At 45.3% G+C, this 23,679-nt stretch overlaps 1 protein-coding gene across 1 annotated transcript in view; it reads right to left on the bottom strand.

Moving 5' to 3' along the window:
• sspo (SCO-spondin) overlaps positions 1 to 23,679 on the bottom strand; it is an 87,453-nt gene that overhangs the window by 39,155 nt on the left and 24,619 nt on the right. The window contains exons 19-61 of the mRNA XM_055230277.1: positions 22,739 to 22,833; positions 22,402 to 22,658; positions 21,589 to 21,723; positions 21,119 to 21,321; positions 19,620 to 19,747; positions 19,430 to 19,539; positions 17,803 to 17,952; positions 17,633 to 17,726; positions 16,942 to 17,151; positions 16,490 to 16,695; positions 16,303 to 16,417; positions 15,071 to 15,192; positions 14,832 to 14,993; positions 14,087 to 14,320; positions 13,813 to 13,935; positions 13,605 to 13,699; positions 11,621 to 11,840; positions 11,397 to 11,549; positions 11,175 to 11,312; positions 10,886 to 11,068; positions 9,997 to 10,147; positions 6,263 to 6,422; positions 6,132 to 6,180; positions 5,957 to 6,055; positions 5,743 to 5,870; positions 4,900 to 5,020; positions 4,698 to 4,825; positions 4,489 to 4,630; positions 4,240 to 4,407; positions 3,741 to 3,915; positions 3,254 to 3,329; positions 3,161 to 3,179; positions 2,960 to 3,080; positions 2,615 to 2,828; positions 1,992 to 2,133; positions 1,688 to 1,861; positions 1,462 to 1,620; positions 1,294 to 1,377; positions 1,030 to 1,182; positions 770 to 919; positions 523 to 687; positions 266 to 451; positions 57 to 179 (exon numbers count right to left, since the gene is read on the bottom strand). Of these exons, the coding sequence (XP_055086252.1) occupies positions 57 to 179; positions 266 to 451; positions 523 to 687; positions 770 to 919; positions 1,030 to 1,182; positions 1,294 to 1,377; positions 1,462 to 1,620; positions 1,688 to 1,861; positions 1,992 to 2,133; positions 2,615 to 2,828; positions 2,960 to 3,080; positions 3,161 to 3,179; positions 3,254 to 3,329; positions 3,741 to 3,915; positions 4,240 to 4,407; positions 4,489 to 4,630; positions 4,698 to 4,825; positions 4,900 to 5,020; positions 5,743 to 5,870; positions 5,957 to 6,055; positions 6,132 to 6,180; positions 6,263 to 6,422; positions 9,997 to 10,147; positions 10,886 to 11,068; positions 11,175 to 11,312; positions 11,397 to 11,549; positions 11,621 to 11,840; positions 13,605 to 13,699; positions 13,813 to 13,935; positions 14,087 to 14,320; positions 14,832 to 14,993; positions 15,071 to 15,192; positions 16,303 to 16,417; positions 16,490 to 16,695; positions 16,942 to 17,151; positions 17,633 to 17,726; positions 17,803 to 17,952; positions 19,430 to 19,539; positions 19,620 to 19,747; positions 21,119 to 21,321; positions 21,589 to 21,723; positions 22,402 to 22,658; positions 22,739 to 22,833 (6,220 nt within the window). The remainder of the gene's footprint in view (positions 1 to 56; positions 180 to 265; positions 452 to 522; positions 688 to 769; positions 920 to 1,029; positions 1,183 to 1,293; positions 1,378 to 1,461; positions 1,621 to 1,687; positions 1,862 to 1,991; positions 2,134 to 2,614; positions 2,829 to 2,959; positions 3,081 to 3,160; positions 3,180 to 3,253; positions 3,330 to 3,740; positions 3,916 to 4,239; positions 4,408 to 4,488; positions 4,631 to 4,697; positions 4,826 to 4,899; positions 5,021 to 5,742; positions 5,871 to 5,956; positions 6,056 to 6,131; positions 6,181 to 6,262; positions 6,423 to 9,996; positions 10,148 to 10,885; positions 11,069 to 11,174; positions 11,313 to 11,396; positions 11,550 to 11,620; positions 11,841 to 13,604; positions 13,700 to 13,812; positions 13,936 to 14,086; positions 14,321 to 14,831; positions 14,994 to 15,070; positions 15,193 to 16,302; positions 16,418 to 16,489; positions 16,696 to 16,941; positions 17,152 to 17,632; positions 17,727 to 17,802; positions 17,953 to 19,429; positions 19,540 to 19,619; positions 19,748 to 21,118; positions 21,322 to 21,588; positions 21,724 to 22,401; positions 22,659 to 22,738; positions 22,834 to 23,679) is intronic.

Raw genomic sequence — 23,679 nt, 5'->3', positions numbered from 1 at the left:
TGTCTAAGTCTAGGCCTACAGTAATACCAATGTATCCAAACATGAAGGAGCTATACCTGGCACACATGCACTGGTGCAGTTGCTGGCCTGACCCAGGTGAGAACACGTGGGAGGACAGGGCTTCACCTTTCCCCTCTGGCATTCTGTCTCTGTGACCAGCACCATGCCATTCACACAGCCTGGTCAAGCAGAAAGAAAAATGGAAAAACACATTATGTGATAAGAAAATAATAAAACAAAGCTCATGTACCATAATCAGACTGACCTGTCTGTGTGCCCACATCCTTGGTGCAGGGCTGATTGTTGCAGCTCTGGCTCTGCTGGCTCATGCCCTCACAATCATGGCCTCCATTCTTTGGAGGAGAGCAGCTCCTGTTCCTGTATGTGAGCCCCCCACCACACTCCACATCGCACTCTGACCAGTGTGTCCAGGCCGACCACTGACCATCCACTACAGATACACAAAATATCAGTACAGTAAACAGGAAGATGTGAGCTGTGGGTGCGGATCAGGGGTCAGACCTGGGCAGGCTCGGGGGAAGCAGGCGCGGCTGTCAAACTGTGCCCCCCCACAGGCTCCTCCGGGCAGGGCCTCCCTCAGGATGTCCCTCTGCCTGAACAGAGAGCCCAGGCCACATGACACACTGCACTGACTCCAGGAGGTCCATGGAGACATGATGCAGTCCACTGCAGGTGACAATCCAACAGGATGAGTGCACTAAAGACTATCCACCTGCTAATGTTATTACAGCAGTATTATGGAGCCTACCACAATCCTTCTCATCAGAGCCATCCACACAGTCCTGATGCAGGTCACACCTGCGGTCCAGGTGCACACACTCCCCACTGCCACATGAGAACTGTTTTGGAGAGCATGGACTGGGCACTTTGGGGGACACTGGTGGATGGGCTGTGGTCCCTGAAGCAAAAAGGCCTCATCAAATATCACTAGATTAACTATATCACCCAGTCCTTTCAAAGGCCTCTATGTTTCTCCTGAACCTTCACCTACACATATACAGTACATACCACAGTGCCATTCATCTGACCCGTCCAAGCAGTCCTGTCTGCCGTCACACACCTGTGAAGAGTCCACACAGCCAAAGGGCCTACAGGCAAACTGACCCTCCACACACACCACTCTGGGTAGGCCCCCATCAGGAGTGCTGCTCATCCATGGGGCTGGAAAAATCAACAAAAATAAGCATAAAAAAACATTTTCCCTCAAACATTTCAATTCAAACATCTCAGTCTACAGTGCAGTATGTATAGTGCTGTGAGGTTCATCCTCACCTCTTGTGCTATGTAGCCCTGGCTTTCCATGGTGACTGGAGGTGCTGAGATGTAGACCAGGCTGACCTGTTGTTGTCCACCAGCCTATAAATGAAGTGAAAGTTAAGTTAGTTCATTTGTATGATTCGTATACTTCATAAGGACATATGGTGATGAGTAAGTAAGAACCTGAGCTGGGAGTGGTGGAGTGAAACCCTGGTTGTCCCCCATGAGACCTGGTGGTGTGGAGGCCTGGTGCCCCGGTGCTGTTGTCCCCCTGCTCAGAGGGAGGTCCTGTGGGACTGGTGTGGTTCTGCAGACCAGGGGAGCCTTGGGTAGTGCTTGTACCTAGATCACACAGAACATGTATTATCTCAACACTTGCATTATTACTATGAAGAGTGTTGAGCCTTACCACAGCTAATCTCGTCTGAGTGGTCCTTACAGTCTGGTTTGCCATCACACAGCACAGACACAGAGACACAGTCCTCGCTGTACCTGCATGCAAACTGCCCTCCCCTACAGCGCTGCACTGTCACTCCACCACCAGGGGGAGTGCTTGTCCAACTGCTAGGGGTGACCAGCTCATCTGGAACAGCAGCAGAATTTAAAAAAACATCAATGAACATTTATTATGTATTTGGACAAGTACAGTGCGATAATGGACCTAATCTAATCTGCACACACATGAAATCTTTATGTCTATGGAATGACCTCACCTCCTCTGCAGCCCAGGATCTCTGCTCGTAGGTAAAAGGTGTGTCTGAACTCCACAGGGATGAGCCGCAGGTATCGAGCTCTGAGCAGCTGCCCGAGCCAGCGTGTCACAGGACTCCTGCCCACCATCCGCACCTCGAATACCTACACAAAAGAACACACATGAAAGAGCAGAGTCACACTTTTAAAATGGGGCATATTATGTCAAATTAACTTTTAACCATGCTTTACATTATTCTCAAAATACAACTTTTAGTAAGGTTCAGAAATGTCATATTTTTCAACAGTATAAAAACATGTAAATCAATATCTATTTCTTGTTACAGTGAAATGCCACTATATGAAGATGCAGAACTATGCCAGTCCATGGACCCCCTAACGCTGTTTTAGATCTATATTGTGTTTTACAATGAAAAGAATGTAAAATTATTATGCACATCTGTTATAGTTTAGGAATGTGTTTTTTAATGTTACATTCATTCGCTGTGGTAGGATACAAACACAGCTTTAAATATGTAGTGGTTAAAAGTTGATAAGTTCAGACTCTATTTACATTTTGGATGAGGAAATAACATTATAATATGGTCAAAAAGTAAAATGTTTTGTTTGTTTGTTTGTTTTTTACCTTGGGAGGACTTCCAGGTTTGCCATTCTCCGTATAGTCTGTGAAGTGCTTGCCGTGGAGGGAGAAGGCTAAACGGTACTTTGTGAGGTAGCCCCACGTGCGTTCACTGCCCTGGGTCACTACTCCGGAAACCCAGGTGGGCTCCAGGAAGTCCACCTGAAAGTAGGGCTGAGGGTCTGTGGGCAAAGGGCTCCAGCCAGGCTCCATCACCTTACTGCAAAGAACAGGACCTATTATAACTCTTACTTGCACTACACTAATGGGGCTGGAATTCTTCACTGCAAACATAGTCAATAGCTCCATGAAAAAAGGAAAAATACTAAAAAGAGAGTAATGTTGACTTACACGTTAGGTACGATGTTAAGCCGTCCGGCGTCAGCTGGGTTGTTCTCTCGATGTGTGGATGAGGTCAGCTGACCATAGTGAATTCTCCCATCCTCCAGTCCCAAAGGAGAGGAGCAGATCCCTACAGGTGAATGGACATAAAACGGACGTAAAATCAACACATCTACATTAGAATATGTTGACTGTTTGACTCGAACTCACCCTGATACTTGGGACCTTGCTGAAAGTAAAAGATTTTAGGTTAATGAGATGTTTGATAGTAAAATATAGTGATAGAGAACAAGGGGTGTTTACAGTTGGAGTGACAGCAGGGTGGGTGACAGAGGCTTTGGAAGGGGTCCTGAGTGGAGCAGGGGTCTGTGTGTGGGGTCTGTAAACGTACACAAAGAGTAAAATTGTTAAAGAGCAAAGAACTGTTCTTCTTAAAGGTCAAGAAATCCAATTGTACAGTAACACTACAGTATACTTAGAAGTACTACTACAAATAAATTAATAATGGGCTAAATAGATGAAAATTGAATATGCACTTTAGGGTTATCAAAAGTAAAGACAGAAATAAAAGAAATATTTTATAATCATTGTAGTATTGGAATCAGTATTGAGCATTGATCCTATTCCTTTAAAAGTTTAGTATCATGACAACACTAGTGCGTTTAATATTTTAATCTATGCAAAATAATAAATATGTTGTATAATACACTAAATATATACAAAAACAGACTATGACATTATCTTTAGACATGGGAAGACCTGGGAAGATGTGGGAAGATGTGTGCCTGACCTGTCTGATTGTGTGGTGATGTCCTGTAGGTGACAGCCCATCTCGTCCTCTCCTCCTGGACAGTGGGGCACTCCGTCACAGCGCTTCCCTGTGTCGATGCAGATCCCCGGGGGGCAGGAGAACTGGCCCACTGGGCAGCTGCGGGAGCTACTGGGGGTAGTGGAAGGCATGGTGCCTGGAGAGAAAGCTCAAATGAAACACATGTTAAATGCATAGGACAGGTTTTCATGTTTTGTTATCATTTATATTTATTAGCCTCATCATAACTATTGTGCAATTTAGACACGTTTTTGCCCTCGTTAACATTAAGATTGCGATGTTATGGAACAGTTATGGATTTCCTTTACATATGTCACATCTGCTGTCCATGTCCTTCATCAAAATAAAAATAATAAAACTACAAAAACTAGGCAAGATTTTTTAGTAAAATTGAATTATTTTAACTATGTTTTAGTGAAGGGAAAAGTCACATGCATTTTAAATAAAGGGGCAGTCTCACCACAGAGCCTCTCGTCAGACCCATCTCCACAGTCATTGACTCCATCACACACCACCCCCTGTGGGCCGGCCGCCACACAGCGCCCGTTCTGACACTGGAATTGTCCCTTCCTGCACCCACCGCTGGGGCTGATGGGGTAGGGCTGAGGGGTGGTGATCCAACGGTGTCCTGAGAAGAAGAATGCTAGTAGCACTGCTTAAGTTCAAGTGAAATGTTAGAACAAAATTAAAAGCAAGTTCTGAGTAATACCATCAGTACAGCCCATGATCTCCAGTCGAAGGTAAATGCCGTGTTGAAAGTCATGAGGCAGCAAGCGGACATACTGAGCCGACACCATTCTGTCCAGTCTGGTTTCAGCCACGCCCCGGTCATCATGGTTACCAATAAAAACCTACAGGGAGCCATGGTGACCTTCACATACATTTACCACTTTGTAGGACATTTGTAAAGTATCAAACCTTGACTTTGGGCCGGGCATCGGTCACAAGCTCTCTGTAAGTGTTCCAAGTTTTGCCATCGTGGCTAAACTGTAGATAAAAACTGGAAACATATGTACCATACACAGCGCCCCCTTGAGTCAGCACACCTGAAAAGCACAGTGTGAGAGGAAATGCCAAATGTCATGTCTTTAAAGCCTAAAGCCTTAGCCTAAAGTCTCACCTGTGATGTTATATGGCTGCAGGAGGTTGATTTGTATGAAGGGGCTCGGTGCGCTGCTGCTGTGTCCCTCTGGACTCCTCTGGGGCAGGTCTCTGTAATCTTCTGGCTCTGGACTCCAGCCCTAAAGGATACAATTCAAGTCCAGCGAACAGTGAAAAAATACTATAAAAATGTAGTTTCTCGGGGTGGGATAAGATAAAATTCCCACAAGACTGTGTACATGAGTAGAATTATCTTGTGATATATGTGCTGCTGGAACAAAAAAGGTGTTCTGGTAAGCTAAACCGCTTGAGATGCCACAGTTGAAAGTTGGGAACTGAACCACACAACATGTCAAAATCTCATCTTGTCTCATTCTATTGGACCTGATATCATGTCTTGTCTCTGTCCAATCACTATTAATTTCTAATGAGTGCAGTTAATCATATGTGGACTATTTGGATTATATTTACATTAGGACTAAACAGGACAAGGCCTTTTCCTCAGCTGCACCCACCCTCTCGAACTCCTTGCCTAACCTCATCAGAAACTCATTCACACCCACCATCTTCAAAAAAGCCCTGAAAACTGACCTGTTCAAAATTGCCTCCTTTTATCTGTTTCTTTCCTTCGTGTTTGAATGTCATGAAACTGTTACAAGTGTTATGTATTATGATTATATTAATAGTGTAGCATAACGGAATAATGGTATTTGCCCACCAATTTTATTTGAACATGTTTGTGTCATTCGGCAAGACACTTCATACACATTGTTTTCTCCTGTAATAGTAATGTTGGTGACTGCCACAAGAAGGGCAAGTTAAGAGCACATTTCACCATGAAGAAGATAAACTGTGCCTTCACCTGGAGGTCAGTGTGAGAGTCCCTGCCGTGGAGACGCGCTGCCTCAGGGGGATGTCCTGTCTGCTGGGAGGATGCACTGAAACTGGATGCTGGGAGGGACTGGACACCAAGAGGAGACCAGCACTCATCTGAGGACACCAGAGAACAGTTCACATTTGACATTTATATGCTTTTTTTTTTTTTACATTATAGCAGGACCAAGGAGAACCCTTACCTCCTGGTGGGAGTGGGTATGTGGGGACCAGAGGTGTGGTGTCTCCTGGTTTGAGGGTTACACTTGGACTGACAGTGAATGAAACGGTGTCATTGTCTCCTACAAAATTACAAAATGAAAAGTAATGAAATGTAATAATCATATGCGCTAAGCTACTGAGCTACTGAAGCTTTACCTTGACAGTAGCAGCACCTGTCACCTTCTCCAGGGACTAAAATTTGACCCTTAAAAAAAAGTATCCATCTGAGTCACAATTTGCTATAGTTTTGAACATAATTACCTGTATGTGTACTGCATTATGTGTACCTGAGGGCATCCAGTGGTGGCATACTGGCAGTAGGGGGCGCAGTGCACGCTGAGGTCAGGCAAACACTGGCACAGCTGGCATGGCTCTGCTCTCCAGCGGTCGCCCACGGTGTGAACCTGGCCCTGGTACTCACACTCCTGACACGCCTTTGTCTGGCATCTGGGTTTGTAGAAAAACGCTTTGAAATGACTCACTGTAGAAGTTTATGTATTTTATGACTACTGTTTGTTTTTGTTTATTTTGTAAGTGTTTTTAATTGTTTAATTAGTGAGCGACTGGACCAGAACAAACTTTCTTTCCACGTATAAATAAAATAAAATAACGTATGAAAATCTAAAAATCTAATAGTGGAAAGCAGCTGTATCCATCATCATAACGTCCAGATTTCAGTTTCAATACTTTTTTTTTTTTTATTAATTTCAAAATATATGTATTTATTGGGGCGGGTGCGGAGAGATCCGGGTAGCAGTCGAAGGCGGGGACCTCGACGACTGGATCTCCGGACATGGAGACTAGCTCTGGGGACATGGAATGTCACCTCGCTGGGGGGGAAGGAGCCTGAGCTTGTGCGGGAGGTTGAGCGTTACCGGCTAGATATAGTCGGCCTCACCTCCACGCACAGCTTGGGCTCTGGAACCCATCTTCTTGAGAGGGGTTGGACTCTCCATTTCTCTGGCGTTGCCCGCGGGGAGCGGCGGCGAGCTGGTGTGGGCTTGCTCATTGCCCCACAGCTCAGCCACTGCGTGTTGGGGTTCACTCCGGTGAACGAGAGGGTCGCGTCCCTGCGCCTTCGGGTCGGGGACAGGTCTCTCACTGTTGTGTCGGCCTACGGGCCAAACAGCAGTGCAGAGTACCCGGCCTTCTTGGAGTCCCTGGGAGGGGTACTAGACAGTGCACCAACCGGGGACTCCGTTGTTCTCCTGGGGGACTTCAACGCCCATGTGGGTAACGACAGTGACACTTGGAGGGGCGTGATTGGGAGGAACGGCCTCCCCGATCTGAACCCGAGCGGTGTTTTGTTATTGGACTTCTGTGCTAGTCACAGCTTGTCCATAACAAACACCATGTTCGAGCACAAGGGTGTCCATCGGTGCACATGGCACCAGGACACTCTAGGTCGGAGGTCGATGATCGACTTTGTTGTCGTGTCATCTGACCTCCGACCGCGTGTCTTGGACACTCGGGTGAAGAGAGGGGCTGAGCTGTCAACTGATCACCACCTGGTGGTGAGTTGGATCCGCTGGCGGAGGAGGAAGCCGGACAGACCTGGCAGGCCCAAGCGTATTGTGAGGGTCTGCTGGGAACGTCTGGCGGAGCCCTCTGTCAGGGGGGTCTTCAACTCCCGCCTCCGGGAGAGCTTCCCCCTGATCCCGGGGGAGGTTGGAGACATGGACTCCGAGTGGGCCATGTTCTCCACCTCTATTGTCGATGCGGCTGCTCGTAGCTGTGGTCGTAAGGTCTGTGGTGCTTGTCGCGGCGGCAATCCCCGAACCCGGTGGTGGACACCGGAAGTAAGGGATGCCGTCAAGCTGAAGAAGGAGTCCTATCGAGCCTTGTTGGCTCGTGGGACTCCTGAGGCAGCTGATGAGTACCGGCAGGCCAAGCGTGCCGCGGCTCGGGCGGTCACAGAGGCAAAAACTCGGGGTTGGGAGGAGTTCGGGGAGGCCATGGAGGAGGACTATCGGACGGCCTCAAAGAGATTCTGGCAAACCGTCCGACGCCTCAGGAGGGGAAAGCAGTGCTTCACCAACACTGTTTACAGTGCGGGTGGAGAGCTGCTGACCTCGACTGGGGATGTTGTCGGGCGGTGGAAGGAATACTTTGAGGATCTCCTCAATCCCACTGTCACGTCTTCCGAGGAGGAAGCAGAAACTGGGGACCCAGAGGCGGACTCGTCCATCACCCTGGCTGAAGTCACTGAGGTGGTTGGCAAGCTCCTCGGTGGCAAGGCTCCGGGGGTGGATGAGATCCGTCCTGAGTACCTCAAGTCTCTGGATGTTGTGGGACTGTCTTGGCTGACACGTCTCTGCAACATCGCGTGGCGGTCGGGGACAGTACCTGTGGAATGGCAGACCGGGGTGGTGGTCCCTCTGTATAAAAAGGGGTACCGGAGGGTGTGTTCCAATTACAGGGGAATCACACTCCTCAGCCTTCCCGGTAAGGTCTATTCCAGGGTGCTGGAGAGGAGAATCCGACCGATAGTCGAACCTCGGATTCAGGAGGAGCAGTGTGGTTTTCGTCCTGGTCGTGGAACACTGGACCAGCTCTATACTCTCCATCGGGTCCTCGAGGGCTCATGGGAGTATGCCCAACCAGTCCACATGTGTTTTGTGGATCTGGAGAAGGCATTCGACCGTGTCCCTCGTGGTGTCCTTTGGGGGGTGCTCTGGGAGTATGGGGTCCGGGGCTCTTTGCTAAGGGCTGTCCGGTCCCTGTATGACCGGAGCAGGAGCTGTGTTCGCATTGCCGGCAGTAAGTCAGACCTGTTCCCAGTGCATGTTGGACTCCGCCAGGGCTGCCCTTTGTCACCGGTTCTGTTCATTATATTTATGGACAGAATTTCTAGGCGCAGTCAGGGGCCGGAGGGGGCCTGGTTTGGGAACCACAGGATTTCATCTCTGCTGTTTGCAGATGATGTTGTCCTGATGGCTTCTTCGAGCCAGGACCTGCAGCAGGCACTGGGGCGGTTTGCAGCCGAGTGTGAAGCGGCTGGGATGAGAATCAGCTCCTCCAAATCCGAGGCCATGGTTCTCGACCGGAAAAAGGTGGTTTGCTCTCTCCGGGTGGGTGGTGAGTCTCTGCCCCAAGTGGAGGAGTTCAAGTATCTCGGGGTCTTGTTCACGAGTGAGGGAAGGATGGAGCGTGAGATTGACAGGCGGATCGGTGCAGCGTCTGCAGTGATGCGGTCGCTGTATCGGTCCGTTGTGGTAAAGAAGGAGCTGAGCCGGAAGGCGAAGCTCTCGATTTACCGGTCAATCTACGTTCCTACCCTCACCTATGGTCATGAGCTTTGGGTAATGACCGAAAGGACAAGATCGCGGATACAAGCGGCTGAAATGGGCTTCCTCCGCAGAGTGGCCGGGCGCACCCTTAGGGATAGGGTGAGGAGCTCGGTCACACGGGAGGAGCTCGGAGTAGAGCCGCTGCTCCTACACGTTGAGAGGAACCAGCTGAGGTGGCTCGGGCATCTGCTCAGGATGCCTCCTGGACGCCTCCCTAGGGAGGTGTTCTGGGCATGTCCCACCGGGAGGAGGCCCCGGGGAAGACCCAGGACACGCTGGAGGGACTATGTCTCTCGGCTGGCCTGGGAACGCCTTGGGGTCCCACCGGAGGAGCTGGAGGACGTGTCCGGGGTGAGGGAAGTCTGGGAGTCCCTGCTTAGACTGCTGCCCCCGCGACCCGGCCCCGGATAAGCGGAAGAAAATGGATGGATGGATGGATGGATGTATTTATTTCCATTAAAAGGTGCACTATGTAACTTTTCAGGTGGATGGTCCTGATTGTCTCCATGGAGATATTGCTTTGCCTGAAATGTTATGGCACAGTATGGCATTAAACAAGAGCTAGCACTCACAGTAAGAATTACAGTTTTTAGCAATGAAAATAACAGATAAGATAGATCAGTTTAATGCCATATTGTTGAACATCCCAGTTATATACATTTTTCATTACAATAAAAATAAACTAAAGTGAAAAACACACATGGAATAATTATAATAATAAGTAGTCCCACCTGCGTGCCTTTCTGTAGATGCCCCTGCAGGCTCTCCCGTCCCCCAGCATGGAGGGGTTATTGGGGCTGCGGAAAGACCACTGGACACTCTGGACTCCACATGGCCCCAGACACTCCCCCCACTCAGACCAGGACGACCAGGCACAGTGCACTGCAGAGGGACAACAAAGCATGAGGTCACAAAGTGTACAATATCCAACTGTCACCATACTGTATTTTAGGGCTGGGAATCACAAAATGGCTATACATGTCATAATCGATCGATACACATGATATTGATCATAACCAAAAAGGAACAAATACATTTTCACAGCAATATTTCTTTCTTAAACCACTTCATGCACAATACATTTATTATTAATTTAAGAATCAAAATAGTACATGATGACTGCATTATATAAACATTGCTTTTGCTTTCTCTGAATAAGTACTACTTGTACTACTGAGTTTTGTGAAATACACAAAACAAAAAAGATCATATTGAGTACTCTGATACTGCATTTAAAAAAGGTACCCGCTGTCCCCCCCCGGTAGAGACCAGTTAAGACTTTTCTACAGTCAAAGAAGATTAAATTGATTTACTGCATTTGTCTAGGTTTTTAACTGGGTAACTTTTCACTGACCAGAGAATACTCAACTTATTTTACATGTTTTTTTTCTGAAAAGTACGGCAATTGCAATTAGTTTTTAAATTTTCAAATCAAGATTCAGTTCAGATACAGCACAGATTTTAAATCTCTTCAGTATTATCTTCTATACATGACTGAAACATAAAACTCTAGATTCCTTCAAACATGTTCTGAAATACAAGGGAGTCAAACTACAGGTTTAACATAAAAATAAATAAATTTAAAAAAAACATCATGTCAGTACATTGTGTGTGACTCACTGGTGCAGTCAGGGTTTGGCTGGCACCTCTGGACTCTTCCTTTGTCACACACACACAGCTCACAGTCCTGTTTAATTTGCTGTCCAGGCCAGTACCTCACCCCAGACACCTCACACACACACTCCTCTGGGTGTACACACTGCTGCATGTGGCTCATAACCAGGCCCGGAGGACACCAGCAGCCTGTGGAACACAAGCAGGCCATACAAGGAAATCCATGGCATTACTCACAGTATGTATATATGGAAGATTGTGTCATCTGCATGGAAATACTGAATAACATACAGACCTGAGAAGCAGGGTGCAGTCGGGTCACAGGACGTCCCACTGCTGACATGGGCACAGGACATAGGGCAGGGGGCACAGCTGTGTTTGACCAGGCCTGGGGGGCAGCTGGCATTGGCACATCCATCTATTGGACAAGGCACTAGAGGAGACCAATGAGGTACAGAACATGCTCATATTTGTTTATGTTCAGTGAGTAAACATGACATTCTGTAGCTAAACTTACGGATCTCCATGGTTGAGTTGTTGGACCCGGGCAGCTGTGAACACTCTCTGCCTCCATAGAGAGGAGGGTTGCAGCCTCTGTGCCGGACCTGTACTCCTCCACAGCCACTGGAACAGTTGGACCAGGTCACCCATGGCAACCACTTACCATCCACTGTAGAAGGTTTCCAAAATGTGACATATTTTGTGTAAAATACTGCATATATTAAACATGCCAGTATGTACCTGGGCAGGTGGTGTTAAAACACTGCTGTCTTTGGACACTCTGACCCCTGCACTGGTACAGCGGGTCTCCAGGTGAGCAGGAGCGCTGCCGGCTCATTGACCCTGTCCCACACGTGACACTGCAGGAGCTCCAGGGCCCCCAGGAGCCCCACTGCCTACAGCCCTGCTCATCTGCTGCAGGTGAAGGGAAATCAGGACAGTCTGCCACTCCATTACAAACCTGAGAAGTAATGTATACAACAGAGCAATATAGTGTATGATGTACTGTAAATTTCGGACTACAGAGCGCACCTGAATATAAGCCGCACCAGCTAAATTAGAAGAGAAAATCAATTTTGTACATATATAAGCCGCAGGTTTTCATATTGTAACATGAGATATTTACACAGAAAGACGGTGCACCGACACGCTTTTTTTTTAAACTGTGCCTGAAAATTGGCACCAACACGACAACAACACGGGATGAACACATCTGCAGGTTTAGAAAATAAAGCTGCACCAACACGGAAAATCTGCTTTTATTTCCTCTGAAAACTTTTGTCGTCTTTTTACATTGACCAAGTTGGATTCATTGATGTCGAGCTTACGTGCAGTGGCTCTATTTCAGGGGTCGGCAACCCGCAGCTCCGGAGCTGTATGCGCCTCTTTCAGCCTTATACTGCGGTTCTGTGTGGCTGAAGTGTATTTTATTTGTGTTAGCTCTTTTTTGTTGTAGTTTAAATTGGAAGATTATTATGATCTTAAAATAAAATTATATTTTCTTATTTTTCGTTGCTCAAAATAAGCGTCACACTCGCGGAACAATGTTCAAAACAAACACCGCTCACGTCTCACAGACACTGACACAGCTCACAGTCCTGCGTAAAGAGTCCTGATTTTCAGATGCTGTGCGCACAGGGGTCAGGAGCAACTTTCGCCCGTCCCTAATGACACACTAATAAGCTCGTCCGTAGATGTATCATGAAAATCCTGCTGGAAATCGCCACAGAAATCTATTTGATGTAGTAGCAAGTATATTATCTGCTCTTGTCTCCGCGGTGACGTATCACGTATAACACATCAGACATGTCGCCCAAAAGTAGAGCCACAAGCGAGTAAAAATGAGCCAAAACAAAAGTCTTTGGAGAGCTTTTAACAAAGGGGAAAAGGACAACTGAGGAGCCAGAAGAGGAGACTACGACCTCCAAGAAAAAGAAAGATAAATTTAACAGACAATGCCTACTTAAAATCTGGGTTTGTCGCTACAGGTGACTCTCACGCACAGAGTCCGCTCTGCGTAACATACGGGAAAAGCAAATGAGGTAATGAAACCTTAAAAACTGCTTTGGCACATGGAGAATAAGCACCTGGGATTAAACGATACGCTTTTAGAGTTTTTTTGGGTTTTTTTTTTTAAAAGAAACTGCAGAGCAGAGTAGACATAATCACATAATCAGCGCGATGCATGATGCAGCGGTTTGGTGAGTTGTATTTTTTTAATGCACTTAAGTTGTTTTTGCCATATTTATCTGCCACGTGTAGAAGGCTTGTCCGTGAAAATAAAACCTACATTATTCCGTTATATTATTATTATACACAGTGTTATCTTCATTTTAGATGTCAAAAAGTATTTGCGGCTCCCAGTGTTTTATTTTACGTGGAAAGTGGGTCCAAATGGCTCTTTGCGTGTTACAGGTTGCCGACCCCTGCTCTATTTCCTTCTTTATCTTAAAAACTGCATCATATCCATTTCATGATGCGCAAAATGATCGTTCAAAATCAAAACTAGTGAATTCTTCAGAGCAGAATCTTTCCCCGCGTCTGTCTCACTTTTACGTTTACAGCTAGAGAGCGCCCCCCAGGGGCCGTTATCCAGTAAAAATTCCATAAATAAGCAACACTGCTGTATAGGCCGCAGGGTTCAAAGCGTGGAAAAAAAGTAGCGGCTTATAATCCGAAATTTACGGTACTTCGATAGACACGTCCGGTAGTAAACAGAACTGACCATGTTGAAGGGAACACAGGAGCCATCTGAGCAGGTGAATTCCAGACAGGAAGTGCTCCTGTTACGGCCAGATGGTTCTGGAGGTACAGTTTTATCTGAAGACAGACAATGAAAATCTGAACTTACAAGCCAAAAGTGATGTATTTTTGATTAGCATGTCTTTTCTTTGCAGACCTCTTTCATCATGTATTTTGAAAGTAAAACTCACCACACACCAGCTCATCGTCGCCGCGGGGACAGTCAGGGACCCCATTGCACACTTGTGTCATGTTGACGCAGGTGCGATTATCACAGGAGAAGCTGCCTGGACATGGTGGTATCACAGTAGAACCTGCCATACACATGCACGGTCAATCTCCAACGTCAACAGTTACAGCCAATTTATATTTTTATTCATTGGATATTATTTTTTTGAAAGTGTACAGAATTGACGCCATTGCTAACGTTGCTCCATCATTATAAACTGGAAGTGGGTCACGTACCACAGTTGTCTATGCTCTCGTCGGATGTATCCCTGCAGTGGGGCGTCCCGTCACACAGGAGCTGGTAGGGCACACACTGGTCCCCACTCAGACAGGGCACGTGGCCAGGTCCACACAGAGCAGTGCAGCCCTGCTCATCACTGCCATCCACACAGTCTGTTTCCCCATCACAGCGCCACGCCTGGGGGACGCACTGACCACCCGAGGAGCAGGGGAACTCATAGGACCTGCAGGCTGGGAGAGCAACATGGGAAGATATGTCTACTGTTATACATGTATATGGGAAGAAATCTGAATCTTATCTGAAAGACACTATAATTTTCCCAAAGGCGTGATTTTCAACCATGAGTGAGGAACATGATTCGGTTTGAATTGTTAGCTCTGCCAACTCTGCTGCTTCTCTCCCTCCAATTATACATGACAGAGATTAATACGGTACAAACGTCTGGGACAGTCCCAGGCAGTTGCTTCCACAACGATCTTATGTAATAACATTTTTAATTGGACAAAATGGGGTGTCACACTTGGTTGTTGCATAATGGTACAAATTGAATAAGATGCCTATCAAAATACATAGGTGATACCATAAGTCACTTTTTGTTTTATTGTTGTTGTTTTTTTTTTTGTTGTGTTTTGTTTGTTTGTCAGGGCCTTTAAATAAGATGTACAAAAAGTATGTAAACAGTGTACCGCATAGGGTGTAATTCTGTTGAAAAGTGTCCTCTACCTTTAACCATAGGCTCACCTGTTGTAGGGGGTGTGGGTGGGGGTGATGGTAGTATCAGGGTCTGGCAGTTGATTGTCTTCTCGTCCTCTGCACTTGGACAATCCACTCTCCTGTCACACAGCTGGCTCGAATTAATACATGAGCCATCAGAGCAGGCGAACTGTTCAGGAGCACAAGTCACTACAAATACAAAAAACAATACAACATTCATACTTATGCTCCTGACTTATAAATAATCATGTCTGTAGTGTTTTGACCTTTCTTGGGGCAAACTGCTTCATCTGTCCCCATTGGACAGTCCTTGTGTCCATCACACACTCGGTCTGCTGGGACACACTCGTCTCCGGGACACTGGAACTCTCCTGGGACACACACACACCTACAGTACAAACAAATGAGAGAGTCAACATGCTAGGACACATCTGGACATTTGGTGAAGGGACACAAGAGCACCAATTACTTTGGAGAGATTTGAAGGAGCTACCTTCTGGTTGGTAGGCGTACTTTATCAGATTTGACAGACTATGTGCGATGTGTTTGAACGTCTTGAGTTTGTAGTTATTAATCTCTGTATTTTTATATACATCCTGGTACCCACACCCTCTTGAGACAGGCTCAAACACAGCCATTCAATAAAATTTGGTTTCGTCAGTGAGCTCATTGGTCACCCATCATTTTGAACAAAATTACTTTTCTCTCACCTCAAATGAACAAAGTTAGGGCTTTACTCATTGATTCAGCAAAAATCTGAATATTTTTCAGTCCCTTGTGATAAGGAGCTGTATTTGTTTTAATACGGACAAACCATGCATGTCCCTGATTGGCTAATCCAACTGTCAATCACTATTTGAGGTCATTTTCACACTGCCACTAGACAGGACGACATAAACCAGCATTTGCTCTGAGAGTGGTGTGCTTGAGCCAGTGTGAATCCGACAGTCATTTTCTGGACAGCAGTAATTGTAAGGGCCGGTCAAAGAGTGCTTGAAACAGGAGGTCTCGGGGTGGCTCCACCTGCACTCCAGCCGGGGTGAGTGTGGTGTGAATGTGGCCGACCTCAGGCTGACCTACACAGTCCACTGTGACAGTAAAACTGCTTGGAATTGGGGGAAAAACTAAACGTAGTATGCACTGGGGTTGATCCATAAAGCACACCAACGTGTGAAAATGACCTAAAAAACAAAACAAAAAGAAAAACAGGTGCAGGAGTGTGTATCATCTGAACTCTGGGACATTCACCAGAGACCAGACTCACATCTTCAGGAAGAATTGGAGTAGTGTGTATTGTGGATCCCAGGCAAGTACGATGTACAACCCATGGTAGCTAACATCTCAAAAGTGTAACTATGTGGGTCAGTGAAACAGTATTATAGTTGGTTTTAAAGTAACATATTAGAGAGAAGAATCATATTTTCCCTCTGTCCAAAACAGGTCAGACACCCCTGGACTACACTATATTGTGTAAATTTGCAGTTAGTAATGAACATACCCCCTTTCATCACTCAGGTCTCCACAGTCATCATGGCCGTCACAGCGGTGGATGTAGAGGATACAGCGTCCCCCAGCACACAGGAACTCTCCTTCATCACACACCACTCCACAGTCTGACAAAAGAAAACACTTTAGGATTTACATGTCACTCTCACGTCAGCAAAAATATGAGCTGGTTAATGCACCTTGTTCATCTGAACTATCAGCAAAGCCACAGTCCAGTCGCCCATCGCACACCCGGCTGGCCTGCAGACACTTTCCATTGGCACACTGGAACTCTCCGGGTGGGCAGAGGGGCAGAGGCGTGGCTGGTCCACAGAACTCCTCATCTGATTGGTCAGTGCAGTCAGGGTGGCCGTCACAGCGCAGAGTCACATCCAAACATGGTCCACTGGAGGGTAGAGTGTCACAGTGCTTCAGTTCATTTAACCTGATTGTATTTCCTAGCCCACCTGCCTTTGCAATATCTGATGTATATAAGTTGATCGGACAGCAGAGGCCAAAGCTACAGAGTGTCAGCTTCATATAGAGATAGAGCCCAGCCATTTCTTTGTACTCCAAAGTGTTGTGACACAAATTCAGTTCAGGAGACATTTCCAGCCTTCATTCCTCACGGTTACACGTCTCTGGAGGTTACCTGGGAGTGTTGGAGCAGCGGAACTGCTGTGGAGCACAGGTGGAGGGGCAGATCTCATCAGACCCATCCCCACAGTCATCCTCGTTATCACAGACCCAGTCCACAGGGATGCAGCGCCCCCCAGCGCAGGTGAACTCCCCCGGCTCACAAGACAAGCGGGGAGGGGGGCAGGCTACACCCACACACTGCCACAGGCCATCCACACATGAACTGCAAGGAAAATCATAACATTAGTGTATAAGGCTGAGAATCAAAACAGTGTGTGTGACATCTCCAACAAAAATCTAAGCTTATGTTGACTGGATCATTTTGGAATCTGAATACAAAGGAAAATATACCTGATACCACAAGATCACCTCTATATATTGTTGTGTAGTGACAACAGTTTGTCCAAACTCTGCAGATTAAGGACGATACATTAATTAAGGATCTCATGCATGCCTCTGGCTTGAAAATTACAGATAAACTGCAATGTTCTGAAAGCCAGCAATATAATTCATAATTCTTTTCTTTAACCAGATGTACAATCTGTGCCTGTGAAAATGTGTTTCATGACAAATGTACAATAAGCATACTGATAATTTCTCCAGTAAACTTAACAAAATGTCCCCTACACCCTTTACAGTGTTTGTGCTCAAAGGGTCAAAACACCATTATAATACAGTGAAGTGTAGAGTGTTCTCAGACTGACCAGTTCTGACAGTGCTGGCTGATGACTGAACCAGGGGGAAACATGGAGCCATCCCACTCACACGGACACTGGGCTGGAGCTACACAGCTGTCTCCTGCAAGAGGAATGTATGTTTGTTTTTACATATACAACACTCTTAAAAATGTACTTTAAGCCCCAATGTATCTGACCATGGCGCACAGTGCCAGGAGGGCAGAAGCAGCCCTCCACACAGGACAGGATATTGCACTGAGAGTGTTGACTATGTGGAACAGTGGGACAGGATGGGGTACAGGCTGGACCACAGGGCTCATACACCAGACCGTTCTCACACTGCAAAGCTGCAACACAATCACATAATATGACATCACAAAAACGCCAGAGGTGAGTAACACATTTATTATGAGATTTAATATGACACAGTGTCACAGTACTCTTACTTGATTAACAGTTTTAGATACTCTTCCCATTGTGACTAAGTAACAAAATCTTTATGTTGGCAATACTAAAGCTGCATGGGATACCACCTTTTCACACAGCACGAAGGTATTTAAAAGTATCTAACTTGTCCGTAGCTTTCACAAACCTGTTGCCACATCCTTTATATTCACATGTATTAATTTTCGGACGCACTCACAGTTTTAGAACTAGGCCGGATAAGGTCATGATAAGAAATTCTGGAGCCTGTAATACTGACACCACTTTATGCCACTGATACAATAACAATAATGCAGGATAATCCCAGTAAACCCTTATTAAATAGACAGTATCATTAAGAGGCATGAGCTGCAACAAAGAAATAACACTAACACTAATTAGCCACAGCAAAGTCACCTATTAAACTTTTACAGCTCAAACGTCATCGTATTAAAACAAAAATACTCCCAAATTTCCTCACTTTTACAAAGAAAATGTACACATGAATACTGAGCTCTAAAATCTATTGTTCCAGCTTTGATATATTGAACGCCAAGTGGATATAGTAGTAGTAAAGTGAAAGGCCTATTAAGAACACACTCAGCACTGCTTTCAACACTTATTTCCAGGTTGATGAGAACTAATAATACTTTATTATTAGCTGACGACAGTGGGCAGGCTCATTTTGTCACATACTCTGCTTTTATAATATATGTAATTTACAAAAAAAAAAAAAGAAAGTTAAGTATCCCTGCTGTAAATTGTTTTAAAGAGAACACTTTTACAATTTGTACTATAAGGAGCCTCCAGTTGGTCCAAAATGCAGCGGCCAGAGTCCTAACAGGAACTAAAAGAAGAGACCACATCAGTCCTGTACTAAAATATCTGCACTGGCTTCCTGTCGAGCTTAGAATCAAATTCAAAGTCCTCCTCCTGACATACAAAGCCCTAAACGGTATGGTCCCATCCTATCTGCAAGATGCTATTGTCCCGTACCAGCCAAACAGAGCACTCCGCTCTCAGAATGCAGGACTATTAGTGATTCCTAGAGTGTCCAAAAGTACAGTGGGAGGGAGAGCATTCAGTTACCAAGCTCCTGTGCTATGGAATCAACTCCCTGCTGATGTTAAACAGGCCCCCACAGTCTCTGTATTTAAGACCAGGCTTAAAACCTTCCTCTTCGGTATAGCATATGACCAGGTTACATAGTGAGGGAAACATGAACGCCCTTCGAGACAACTGTTGTTGTGATTTTGGGCGTTACAAAAATAAATGAATTGAATTGAATTAGGGGCTACTCTACCCACCTAATAATAAAATAGTATAATAACATTGGAACAAGCCTCCCTTTATTGCTCTGCTGACATCTGTACTTTATTATCTCCTTATCAGTTTTCTTACGGCATATCTCCTGAGACCTCCAGCGTATGTAGACCCCTCTGCGGTTACACTCCTCGGCGTAGGCTGCCAGGGCCGTGCACAGACACTCACAGTCCCCTCCGGAGTCGCATCTATAACACAACAGAAGAGCCTGCAGCACAGAGGTGGTGTTTGGGCCCAGAGCAGAGATAGAGAGAGACAGATCACTCACCCACAGGCGTCGAACACACACCAGTCGTAGTACTGCTGGAAGGGCACCTCGGGGTGACAGTGGGAAAACAGGTCCTGGGTCAGCACCGAGCACCTTTTCCTGGCCCAGGTCATTCTGTGAGGGTTCAGCTACGACAGGGATGTAGCAGTAGACATTACGTTTTAAAATGAACTTTTCTGGTGCGGGTTTGACACCTGCTTGTCTCGTCTCCATGGAGATGTTATTGCTTTAAATGTTTCACACTATGGCACTGAATTGTCTACCTCTATGTAAACAAGCAGCCAAGTTACAGGTTGTTCTTCGGCAACATATTCGGCAATATAAAACTGAACAATCACATTTGAATCTGAATTTTGATGCAAAAATATACAGAATTAACAGAATACCAGTGCAGCGCAAATAGATGAAGTATTGTTGAAAAAGTAGCAAGAGTACTAATTAGCAGTAGTATCTCCATGGAGACAAGCAAGATGACAGTGAACCCCACCAGAAGATGCACCTTGCAGTATGTTTCTATAAAAATATCCAGAATTTTGCCAAAAACAGTCAATACTGACACAAATGTAAAAACAGAAATCTGAAAATCCCTTTGTTATTGTCATTTTCGTGTGATGCAGATTTAAGTTTCAAAAATTCAAACACGATGTCAAGATACCAGTCTGCCTTGTGTTTTGTGCTGTTTTCCCCCTCCCTTCTGTGTCTGAGCCTGGAGCTGGGTGGAGATTCTGGCTCCTCCCATGCACACCTGTATCTAATCTCTAATCAAGCTGCACCTGGGGAGGACAAAGCTCAGGACCTGACACTCAGCTCCAGACTGTCTGTGTATCCATAGTGGTACAGCTCTGCTTGGCTCAGTCTTATGTTTTGCATTTGCTCTCAATACAGCTCTCAACTGTCTGATCCATCTACCTTAATTTGCATATTACAATCTGTAAACCTTGTTAAACTTTTCCCTGAATTCTGTATCTTTGGTCCCCCTGTCAGTCCTTATGACACACAATTGGCAAAACGCAAAGGCTGCAATTTTGTAAGTATCATAAATTCCTCTACAAATTAAAATAACCTGTCTTTTCTTCTAAAAACTTAACTAGTTTAGACCTGTCCAAACATGTTCTGAAATGTGATTCTTGTATTAGTTTGTCAGTTCATATAAAAGTCTTTATATCAATTCTGTTCTCTTTGAACAGAATCCTATTATTAACACATGAATTGCAAATCTAATCATAATTGCTATGCCATACTGTGTGTCATTATGATGAGGAGGATGATAGGGTTATCAAAAGTATCAAAAATCAGATACTAATCTTTCAGAACAACTAAGACACATAGACTAGTAAACACCCATGGACCACTATGGAACCTACTGGACGACTGATTACACTGATAAAAGGACACATGGGAATATCAAAGAAAGGACTACAAGTCTGTTCATTAGTATCAAAATTTTGTTTTGAAATTTTGAATTTAATCATGCTAACACTAGAAGATGGTGCACTCACTTTACATGGGTCCCTGAGGTCCTGATTGGCCACATCGGGACAGGAGGGGCTGACTTTCCATGAGTTCCCGAACAGCTCCGGGGTGGGCTCTACAATCCCCTGCCTCGTGGTGAAGTCATTCTCTGTGTCTCCATCAAAGTTCCCACACAGACCCCCCACTCGACCACGGAGGTGAGCAGCCAGACGCACGTACACTCGCATCCCTGCAGCAGAACAGTACAGTGAGGGGATAGGAGGGAGTGTCTCTGCTGTACCAGGGTTAAAGTGGGACTCAACACCTAAACTCTGCCCACAAGCACATTTCAGATAGAGCTGCTAAACTAAAGTGGAGAGTGAGAGAATTTACCTAGTTTAATCAAAAATTGCCAGGAACAGTACATAATGCTATTAAAAAAACATTACATATACACAGTTTAGTAACAAAAAAGAGGATTTTGTGTTTATTTCCACTTTAAACATATGAGTCCTACCTCCGTCCCACAGCAGAGTGACCCCCTGCCGAGAGGACAGGGACACGTACAGGCCAATCTGCTCCAGACTCAGACCACTGCCACTGTACGATTTAGGCAGGCTCACCGGCATCCCGTTCACCGTCACAGATTTACCTAAAAGAAGCAATAAGTCAGTGGTGGAAGAAGTATGCAATTTTGATACTTATGTAAATAAAAGTACAGATACAGGAGGCATGAATAATGTACTGTAAAGCTCTTTGGGTGTCTTCAAAGGTGTTACATAAATTAAATGCATTATTATTATTATTATTATTATAAAATAGTAACATCACAGACGTTTTTGGACCTTACACATCACCTGCATAATTCTATGGAAATACAAAGTTAAAACCATACTCCTGAACATTCCCCACAGCAGTAGATGTGTTTCATGTCCTACTGGAGTCAAAGGAACAACATTTCCATAAGCAGGAGGACGCCCTTCAAGCCAAGTAAGAGTCAGATTTGTGGAGATGCAAAAAAGTCAGTTTTTGGGTTAAAAGGGGCTTTACTTAGTACAGCATGGCTGAACTATTTGTGAAAAATATCTAATTGTGATTTTTATGACAAGCATTAGAATCACATTTCAGAACATGTACAGATCTAGACTACAGGGTTAGCTGTTTTTATCCATTTTCGTACTTCAATAATTGTAGCCTTTGCAATGTGCTAATTGCACCCATTCAAATTTCAGTTTCACTAATCTTACGGCCAGCTAGTACAGAAAAAATATAGGAAAAAAACACAGAACAAGCTAACAACAGTTTGTTTGACTCCTTTGTTCTCACTTACCTCTGAGCAAGTGTATAACGGTGTTCCCCAGGCTGAGGGTCACAGACTTGGTGCAGGTGACCCCAGTGCTTCCACAGGGCACGTTCTCCGCTGTCACACTGAACAGACCGCTCCTCTCACGGGCCAGGATGTACTGACAGTCCCCCAGGAAGGAATATGTGCGGCCATCAAATGTCACGTAGTGTGGGTCTCCGGTGGCCACACACACCCCAGCACAGGGTGCCTGGGTGCAGTGCCAGTGACGCGCCCGACACACACTAGGGGCAGAGTTACATTATATTACTGACATATCATAGTTATATAATTTGTATGTAGGAGATGAGAATGAATAGATTACCACTTGTTGCAGTCTTTCCTGATGGTGTCATTAGTGTAGTAAAATCGTCCGTTATGGTGACATGGACACTCGTCAGGGAGCACACACTGGTCACCCTACAACACAGCCATATGTCATGACACACTTTTCATTTTATTATGATTCACTTAATGAATACAATGAACACTAGTAGCCCTGTATGTGTGTCATTATCTGTGTAGTAACAACTCACTTTACCTGCTGTTTATTCTGTACCATACATTCATAAACATAGTCATAGACATTTATTGTACAGAAGCCATATAGCTCAATATAGCCTTAGACTGTATATATAAATGGACATGGCAAACCTGCTCTCTCCCCTGTTCTAAATAGGAAATGAGCAGGGGCACACTCTCCGGCTCCTTGGGCTCTGGCTCCAGTTCACTTTCTAATGAAAAACTTTGCTCCTCTGTCTGTAACTGTTGCTGTTAGGCTCGTCACTTTGGTCTTAAAATGTCTGTATTTACATGCTCTACATGGGGGTTTTTTTTCACAAATTTGTCTGTAAATCAAGGTATGAACATCAACAAGTGGGGCACCAGTGGTGAAAACTTGTGTCCCTTGTGTCCAGTCCACTTCTTCTATACAGTTTTTGGTCCTACCCTTATATTTTGTTTCTGCAAGCCTATTTAAGTATATTTTTTGAATTGTTAAGCTTGATTTTTCATTCACTTGCTGTTCTTGAACTGCAACACCAGAATTCCCCCACTGTGGCCTAAATAAGTCATTGACAAAAGAAATTAAAATTCTTAAAAAGGGGGGGGGGGGAACATTGCATCCAGGATGCAATTAGAGCTTTTGCCTGTAAGTGGTGCTATAGGACTTCTCTCTACTATTGTAGAGAATTGCAATCCACTTAAAGTAAAAGGCTTTGAGAGTGTTTTCACATTTGCACACATACGTTTCTCACACTTAGCCGT

The sequence above is a fragment of the Periophthalmus magnuspinnatus genome, chromosome 20 (assembly GCF_009829125.3).
Source record: "Periophthalmus magnuspinnatus isolate fPerMag1 chromosome 20, fPerMag1.2.pri, whole genome shotgun sequence".
NCBI classification, from domain to species: domain Eukaryota; kingdom Metazoa; phylum Chordata; class Actinopteri; order Gobiiformes; family Gobiidae; genus Periophthalmus; species Periophthalmus magnuspinnatus.
The sequence above is the reverse complement of the archived record's forward strand: the minus strand, read 5'-3'. Positions and strand labels throughout refer to the sequence as shown.